A 9116-nucleotide genomic window follows, 5' to 3' on the forward strand; every position below is an offset into this window, starting at 1 on the left:
AATCTTTGTGTCTGCTGAAGGGTAGTTAGTTCAAAGGTAAGTTATGAGCATGGATGTGATGAGGATTCCTTGTCTGCTGGTAGGGATATTCAGTCAAATATTCTGAAGGTATTGAGGGAATCAATGGAAATGGCCATTGCTATGGGGAGGGAATTCTTGCTGGAATATCCTGGTGAATTTTCTTTTCAGGCATTTTTTCATAACCAGGACATAAGGTAAATATACAGTCCATGTCTTCTCAGAAGCACAATTCATCACCTGAGCACCAAAAGGACTCTGTCAACATCAGCACATGCTTAGGTCTGTGTTGGGTCAGCGTTCCCAACTGGAACTGGGCTTCTTTGGTACAATCTCATACATAGATTCACTTAAAAAACATTCCCTTTGACAGACTGGAGCCCCCACATGTAAATCTCCAACTCAGGGGAGAAATCAATACACACTTTGTGCATTAGCCTTGTCAAAAGTTGTGGAAAAGAGACAGTTCAAAGGCTGGGATTAGTGTCCCTCCCTCAGAGAGGTACTGCAAGGAGCCAGCTCAGCATGAATATGAGAACTCCTTGGCTTTGATTGCCAAATCAGCCTCATCCCTCAGGAAGGTGGCAGCTGATGGCTGGGACAGGGCTGCAGGCAGCAGTGGGGGTGGCCCAGAGCAGTGGGGTGCCTCTCTGCAGGCTGCATGCTCCTTGTCTTTGGGTTTATCTGTGCCTGTGAGCGCTGATAAGAAGTAACTGACTGGCATGTTAGGCTCTTGCTGCTTGATTATTTTTTATTGCCTTGTTTGCTTGGGGAATGGGAGTGCTTAGCTTGCTCTGAGGTCCAAAAGGTTGCTTTCCCCCCGGGTTCTGTGTGCTTCTGGTTACTGCTTTAGGGATCAGGGCTGCTCTTATCTTATCCCCCCATAAGGTGGGGGTGGTTCTTTCAGGTTCATGTGTTCGCCACTGCATTGGACATGGGGATTTTATTTCATGCTCTTGTTTGGTTTGGCTCTGTTCGTGAAACTATGTTTGTAACCAAGCAGGAAGGAACAGATGTGAAAAGCCTGCAAGTAGGAGAGGAGCTGATGAGGAAGCCTGGAACTGGGGGAGTCAATAATGTGTGCTGTGTGGGGATTGGAGGCAGTGGCAGCATTAGTTAGATGTGTGATGAGCTCTCACAACAGCTGTCACTAAAACAAGAGCTGCACCTTGAAGTCCAGCAGTGGAGGAATGATATGGAGATCTTGCTATACCCATGTGAACCTAAAGCTGCCTTTGCATTTAGAGTTACAATCATTACTTTCTTTTTTAAATAGCATGTGCAAGTCTAAACTCAACAGGCACATGTGAGGACAAGCGTAGGTGAGCAGGATAGGGGAGGCAACAGAATTTAGTCTGAAGCTTTTTACCATGAACATCAAGGCTTTCTTTCTTAACAGAGCAAATCTGTAGTGACTAAAGTTTTGAGGAAGGTTTGCAGGTACAGTGTGGACAGGGAAGCTGAAATACACTAGCACATATAAGTGAACATTTTTTTCTTTTCAAAGTGAAGAAGAATCACCTCCAAAGAGTTATGCATCACTGTTCATATGAATAATTAAATATATTTTTACACATAAATAATAACAGGAAACATTATGGAAAGAAATAAAAAAGTTAGGAAGAGTCTCTTGGAAATTGACTTAGTTCTGGATTTTAGGAAATATTTTCAGCTGTGAATATTTAAAGCAAACTGCTTAGGCAAGAGGTTCAGAACTCTGTACTTTCCACAAAAGCCTCTCCACACATCATCCTGAGTAATGAACATTCAGTACATAAATCAAGGCTTTTGCATGGCTCTTTTTTCACTGTTTTGCAATGGGTTTTCCAAGGACTCCTTTAAAACGAAGTAATAACACACCCCATCGAGACAGCAGTTCAGGTTTGCCCAGCAAAGGGTGACCTGAACAGTGTCTCGTAGCACTTGTTGAAAACTGATGTGGATGACGTTGTTCTTCACCAAAAAGTACATCAAGTATGCCACGTGGTAAGGTGTGAAACACACCAGAAAGGCGGCCAGGTTTGTCACCACGATCCTCTCTGCTCTGGTGCTGTGTGTCTGGGGGTTGTCCGGCTTTCTGTGCCTCCTCAGGCACCGGACAGTTTGGGCAGTGCAGAAAGTCATGGCTGCCATGCTGCCGAAGAAGACGATCTCCAGCGTGCTGAGCAGGCCTGCGTTCTCCCACGTGCTCTTGGAGAAGTTGTGGAAGCAGGACGAGATGTTGTGGCCCTTTCCATGCAGTTGGAAAGTAGAGAGTGTCCCCACAGAGGTGCCCAGGCAGATGAGAGCACAGACCATGGCAGCTTTCTTGATGGACCTGAGGGTGAGGGCCACGAAGGGGTAGCAGATAGCGATGTAGCGATCCACGCAGATGCACAGGGAGATGAGGATGCTGCCGTACATGTTCACAAAGTACAGACTCTCCAAGGTGGAGCAAAACACAGACCCCAAGTTCCAGTTGTCCTGAAGGTGGTAGGAAATGATTTTGAAAGGAAGGGTAAACAACAGCAAAGTATCCAGGAATATAAGGGCTATCATGTAGACTGTAGATTCTGACAGCTTTTTAACCTTAAAAAACAGGAATGACAGAGCCATTATGTTGAACAGCAATCCCAGGATAAAAGTGGGGGTGTACACGATGAGCTGGAACAGTTCCACAGCAGCGCTGATATTGCCCTTGCCATGGGTGTCATTCATATCTCCAGGTATGCTGGAAGAGAAGAAAATCACCACAAGGAAGGATGAAGATCACGTAGAAGACATAGAACAAAGGCTAATGAGGTCTCTATGTGTCCACAGCCTTGGAAATACTTTGTTCCCGTGCTGTGTGCTGAATTGCATCTCCTGGTAGCATGGAGCTGCTCAGTGCCAGTGATTTTGGGGCAAGGTTGTACCTCAAGGGGGATGGGGCTTTCTGGTGTCCACTCTCCCTTGCACTGTTAGCTGTAACCCCAGACTGTGCTGTCCTGAAATTGTGGCTGGGCAGAGTATGACTGCACCATCCCCTTGGAGAGATTCAATCTCTTTGCAGAACCAAGGGAGCAGACCCTGATTTTAGGGTTTCTTGGATCACGAGGGGGGAACAATTCTGCGGATCCTGTTTCCTGCATCAAGCTACCATAGGAGATCTCGGGGAGCCAAGAACAGAAGAGTCCCCCACATTTATTACTGGGAAGATCCCATACAGTCACTGCCATCCTGCACCCTCTCCCACCACCCCTGGGCAAAGAGGGACTGTGAATACCTCTGGCCCTTCTAAAAGCTGTTTGAAAGCTGCAGGCAGGAAGCTTCCAACAGGCCATTTCTGGCAGAGGTTAAGTCTTTGGTAGAAGGATGAGATTTTGTCTAAATCAGCCAGACTTACCAGAGCAGAGCCAGGGGTTCCAGGAAACATGCAGCTGGATTCGCCTCTGCAAGAGGGGACTGAAGGAGTCAGGCAGGCACTCTGAGCTGAGCTGGGGTCACAATGTAATTGCCTTCTTTAGAGGAAGGGTTCTGGCTTGATCCTGCCCTCAGACTCTCCTGATAAGGACCAGGAAGGTGCTCATTGGTTTCTGCAGTGCTGTAATCACTTAAAAATGCAAATGGCCAGGAATACCAGATCCTTTCCTCCAGCCAGTTCCATGACAGCAAATGGAACCTGTAAATAAAGTATGCCAGAGATCTTTCTGTCAGCACCCAGAAATTAATTTCTCCTGCTGTTCTCTAGTTTTTACTTCAAATCAGTGTTTTTCGTACATGAGCTGCTGGTTTTGATGCTGTTCCATTTTAGATTTGTCAACTGTATGTCAACTGAGCAGTCAAAGTTTCTGTCCTGCAGATCAAGTCACCCCCCTGAGTATTTCCCAGGTAAACTCTCCCTTGCTGTGGTTTGAGAGATTAAGATCTCTTCGAGTGAGATTCAGATCAGCAAAAAAGGAAATTTAGTTCTTTGCTCCTTAAAGACACAGTAATGGCAGGTAAGTGAGATTCTGTAAATTCCTGGCTTAGACAGAAGTAAGAAAAGCAGCATGAAGCACTGTGGGTTTGATGCTGGGAGGGAGCCCATTACTGAGAGCCAAAGGAAGGAAAAGTTAATTAAGGAATTTCTGAAAAGTAATAAATACTGACAAAGTTCTTTCCTTCAATGCCTCTGTAGGAGATTTCCTTACTACCTTCCTCTTTCTTCAGTCTTGTTTCTAATTTGTTTGATAGTGTGTCTAAGAAGTTCTGGGTCTAGAGAAATAGAATTTCAGCTTCTCACCAAGATGTTTAATTAAGAAAATTCTCACTATGATTAAAAATGTTTCAGACTAGGATCTGTTGTGCAGATTTATTAAAAAATAAACAGAAAAAATATGATCTAAAGGATAAATTCAAATGGAAGTTTTGTTCAGTCATTAAAAAAGTTAGCTATGCTGTAAGCAATGCAAGTTACGTAAAATATAATTAGTTTTTGGCTCTCGTGACAAGAGGAAAGCTTTTAAGGCAAGGTTTTGCTATAGTGAAATATCTCTTGTCATCTTACCTTTGGGCTGCCTCGTGCTCTGCTTGTTGGCTTTTCCTCCTTCTCAGCTTGTAGAATTCTGCAGTCTTGTCTTTTCTTTTAAGGCAGCAGAGTGAGCTGCATGCGAAGCAGCTGCTGGTCAGAATGCCAGAAAGCACCAAGTGCTGCTGCTTTTTGTTCCATCACAGATTTCCATGACAGCATGGGGCTCCCCAGCCGTGTCTGCCTGCAGCCTCTGCGTGCACAGGCAGTCACACAGCTCATTTAAGGATGTAAATCTGTGGGACTCACACCTCTGTGAGTCACCATTTAAAACACGGAAAGAAATCTGGCTCTACAGACCTTTGCTTGTTTTTTCTTTGTTTGTGTGTTTTTCTCTTTTGTGTGGCTTTTTTTGGTGTTGGGTTTTTTTTTTTTTTTTTTGTGGTTTATTTTGGCCGGTTAGTTAGTTGGTTTTTTGTTGGTATATATATTTTTTTTGTTTTTTCTCCAATACAGGATTTTATTGATTGTACATAGCATCCATGGGTAGAGTGTTAGCTGTCAAAATGTGCTTTCAGCTAAATCCTGTCATTGTTTCCTTTACTTTTCATGATATCAGGAAGGAAAAAGAGATTGCTGATTTTCAGTGGTGATCTGGTATGTTCACTTCAACTTGGTGTTTCAAAAGAGGCAAGGGTTACTCTGTATATACTCCTAGGGAGCAGGGAATATACCCATGGAGAGTGTCAGGTGATGATTTTATTCAGGTAAAGAGGGGAAAAAAGTGAACTTTTTTGGCTGTTGTATGCATGTTTGCAGTGTTCTTTCCAAAAAGGAAAAGAAAGGCTACAGATGAAGTTTTGCTTGGTCTTCTGCATACTCCTTACATTTCACAGCTGAGGATTATATTGGCTAAATTAAATCTCTGAAAGAAATGGGGGATAGGAGGTGAGAGAAGAAACAGACTCTTGGGGTTTCCCCGGGGTATTTTAGTTGAAATGACTCTATTTAAGGAAAAAAAAAAGCAAAACCACCAAAGGAAAAAACCCATAAAAGTTTGAATGAATAGTACCTTACCTCATTTCTCAGCTAGGTTGCACTTCTGTGTATCCTCTGGTGGTCTTGTGAGCGTGGCTGCATTCTGGGTGTGAACAAAACCCAGCCCAGGCAGGCACCAGCACCACGAAGGGATGTGCTCATTTGGCAGCACAAACACCAAAATCCAACACCTGGTGAATTCTGTTTCATAATGGTAGGAAGAGTTGATATTAAAGGATTAAAAGGTGATGTTGTTACGAATGGTTGTTATGAGTTAGTTATTTTTGTGGTATTTTTTTGATATTTCTTGTTTAAAATTTAAAAACTTAGGATTGTGAGGTTTTGTGTTAATGGTTTGTATCTGCATTGAAAATTGAGATTTTGATTTTTTGGGTTTTTTTTGTGGGAAGTTTTTGGGTTTTTTGAGTTTGTTTTAGGATATTTGTGTTCTGTTTTGATAGATGTATTGTGTTAGTTAAATTTTTTATTTGTTGTTATTTAGGGTTTTATTGGAAAGTGGGGTTTTTGTGGTGATTATGTAGTGAGGGTTTATAATTTGGTTGAATTTGGGCATGTATATTTTTTAAAAAATTATAATGTTTAGGAAAGTTTGTGGGGTTTTTTTGTTGGTTGGTGGGGATATTGTTGTAATTTTGTTGAGGATGTAGTAATTTGATGTTGTTTGTTTTGTTATTTTTAGGAATTGGATTTGTCAGGTAGGTTTTTTTTTTTTTTGATGGTGAAATTGGTTTCTAGGAGAATTTGGATGATTTTTTTAAAAATACTTTCATGGCTGTGGTTTTTTCCACAATGACGTTATTGATGTATTGTAGATGTTGATATATTGTGTGTAGATATATTGATATATTGTAGATGTTTTGGAGTTTTTGGGGGTTTTTTTGGCGTAGTTTGGATTATGTGGTGGAGTTTCTTCAGTACGTGTTGTTTCTTGTTCCTCTTCATCAGCGAGACCAAAGTTTCCATTTTTAGCTTGGAGCTGCTCTGTGCTCCTGCCCTGCTCCTCTGGGCTTGGCAGATGGCACTTCTGAAACTGCCACTGACGCTCATAGCGGGGGCTCTCTCCTCCCACTCAAGGTTTTCCCCTCCCTCACACGCTCAGGGCTTTTTCTTCTGTCTCATTTCCTCTCTGACCCTCATGTTCTGAGCACTGCCCACCTTGCTGGAGGCTGTCCCCAGCCAGGTGTGCCCTGGCTGCACAGAGCTCTGTGAGACTCCATGTCTGGAGAGTGATTAATTAAGGAATTTCTGAAAAGTGATAAATAGGAAGGGCAGGATGAGGAAGCAGCAGCAGCAGGGGTGGTTCAGCCACCTCCAGGGAGTGATCTGCTTTTGTTCCAGCAGTATCCTTGTGACCGTGGTCACAGGGGTCTGAGGATGAGGGAAGAGACGAAGATCTGACTCCATGGTTCAGAAGGCTTGGTTTGATTTATTATTTTATGATATATATGATATTAAAACTCTACTAAAAGAATAGAAGAAAGGATTTCATCAGAAGGCCAGCTAAGAATAGAAAAGAAAGAATGAATAACAAAGGCTGACTGTGATTGGCCATTAATTAGAAACAACCACATGAGACCAATCACAGATGCACCTGTTGCATTCCACAGCAGCAGATAATCATTGTTCACATTTTGTTCCTGAGGCCTCTCAGCTTCTCAGGAGGAAAAATCCTAAGGAAAGGATTTTTCGTAAAATGTGTCTGTGACATATCCTTGTGAGTTCTTCAGGGAAGAAATGGCCAGGAAGGCACAGGCAGGGGTACAAATGCACCTGGGACAAGGTGTGAAGGCTCCTGTCCCTTCAAATGGAATGGATGAAAAGGTGTGATGCTGAGAGGTGCTGGGGAGGGTGACATGAATCCCAGTGAGCAGCACAATGGAAAGGCTGGGACAGCCCCTGAAGGACTCCCACAGTGTCCATTACTTGGGATGCAGGAGGAAAGCAGTGGGCAGCAAGGAGCCTTTGTGATCTCAGCACAGGCTCTGCTCTGTGCTAAGGGGATGTGTCTCTTCACAAAGTCCCCAAGTCCAAGTGTGGGTCCCTTTTCTTGGAGACTTGGGAGAAGAGGGCCAGCTCTGCACCTTCTCCTCTGTCCTTGACACATCTGTGTGTGTCACCAGTGCCACCAGTGTGTGAAGCACCTCCTGTTTCGCATCATTCCTGATGCTGAATGCATCATCTTGTGCCTTTGTCCTCATGAAGGAGCTGCTTCACATGCATTTTTTTGTTGGTATTGAGGACTTTGCTATATCACTGCTGCCACACAGACCTCATCTTCAGGCCACACATATCTCACCTTCAGTCCACACATATCTCGCCTTCAGGACACACACATATCTCATCTTCAGGACACACATATCTTCAGGACACACAGACCTCATCTTCAGGACACAAATAGCTTCAGGACACACATATCTCACCTTCAGGACACACAGATCTCACCTTCAGGCCATGCATATCTCACCTTCAGGACACACACATATCTCAGTTTCAGGACTCACCCATCTCAGTTTCATTACACACAGACCTCACCTTCAGGACACTCATATCTCACCTTCAGGACACTCATATCTCACCTTCAGGACACTCATATCTCACCTTCAGGACACTCATATCTCACCTTCAGGACACTCATATCTCACCTTCAGGACACTCATATCTCACCTTCAGGACACCCACACATCCCTCAGTGGCAGCCAGAGAAGTTCTGCTGATTCCCTGTGCTTGCCCTTAAGGCCAGCCTTCTCCTTGCAGTGCTGGGCTGTGCCTGCCAAGGTCCTCCTGGCTCTCCTGCTGTTGGTCCTGGCTCTTGGGAAGTGTCAGCAGGGGGCTGATGCTGCTGTCAGCCTTCCAGTTTATGACAAGTCAGTAACCACACAGGGCTGTGCAGTGAAGACATGGTGAGGTTTTTTCTCGATTTAAATCATAGCCTAACCAGTGAGAAAAGCATTTGCCCTGCGTGAGAAGAGAGAGCATCCACTGCTGTGATGCAGAGCAGCCTGCAGCCTCTGGGTGAGCCAGAGGTGGGATGCAATGTCCCATCACCTTCATCTGGTGGCTCTGCAGAGCTGTTTGCAACTGAGCTGCTCCATCTCGTGGCACAGGAGTGTAGCGGTTTGGGTTGGCCAATTTGAGATTTCCTGGCCAATGTAGCAATGAGCGCGGTGGGTTCACTCATCACCTGTGCACTCATTTCGTGCTGGGAGGCAGGAGCAGCAGAAAGGCAAAGCGAGCTCAAAGCTCACCGTGAAAAATGCCAATCACTTGGGGTTTTTTAAGTTTTAAAAGTTTAATGATAATAAAATAGTTATAAAATAGCAATATAATTAGAGTAATAATAATTTGGACAATTTGGATTAGGACAATATGAGACAATAGAAATAAACAGTTACAGACAGTCCAGGTACCTTTTTCTGGGCAAAATAAGCCCGAAAAAGGCCCCACCTTAACAGAGGATTAACCCTTAAAAACAATAACGTGTTGCATATTCATACACCTCATACATGATGCATAAATTCCATTCAAACACAGGATTCTGTCTGGTCAGTGTCAGCTTCTTCCTCTGAATCCT

At 43.9% G+C, this 9116-nt stretch overlaps 1 protein-coding gene across 1 annotated transcript; it reads right to left on the minus strand.

The window, feature by feature from the left end:
- Positions 1–1216: 1216 nt before the first annotated feature.
- Positions 1217–4757, minus strand: LOC102041691 (G-protein coupled receptor 55-like). The gene is made up of 3 exons (XM_005425510.2): positions 4526–4757; positions 3383–3658; positions 1217–2728 (listed from the first exon to the last, which is right to left on the minus strand). The coding sequence occupies exon 3, from the start codon at positions 2713–2715 to the stop codon at positions 1798–1800; it is 918 nt and encodes a 305-aa protein (XP_005425567.1). The 5' UTR covers positions 2716–2728; positions 3383–3658; positions 4526–4757; the 3' UTR covers positions 1217–1797.
- Between the last annotated feature and the right edge of the window lie 4359 nt (positions 4758–9116).

The sequence above is a fragment of the Geospiza fortis genome, unplaced genomic scaffold (genome assembly GCF_000277835.1).
Source record: "Geospiza fortis unplaced genomic scaffold, GeoFor_1.0 scaffold101, whole genome shotgun sequence".
Taxonomy (NCBI): Eukaryota; Metazoa; Chordata; class Aves; order Passeriformes; family Thraupidae; genus Geospiza; species Geospiza fortis.

What these genes read in the sequence shown, in the direction of transcription:
- LOC102041691 (XM_005425510.2), bottom strand. Translation starts at nt 2,715, where the DNA reads ATGAATGACACCCATGGCAAGGGCAATATCAGCGCTGCTGTGGAACTG.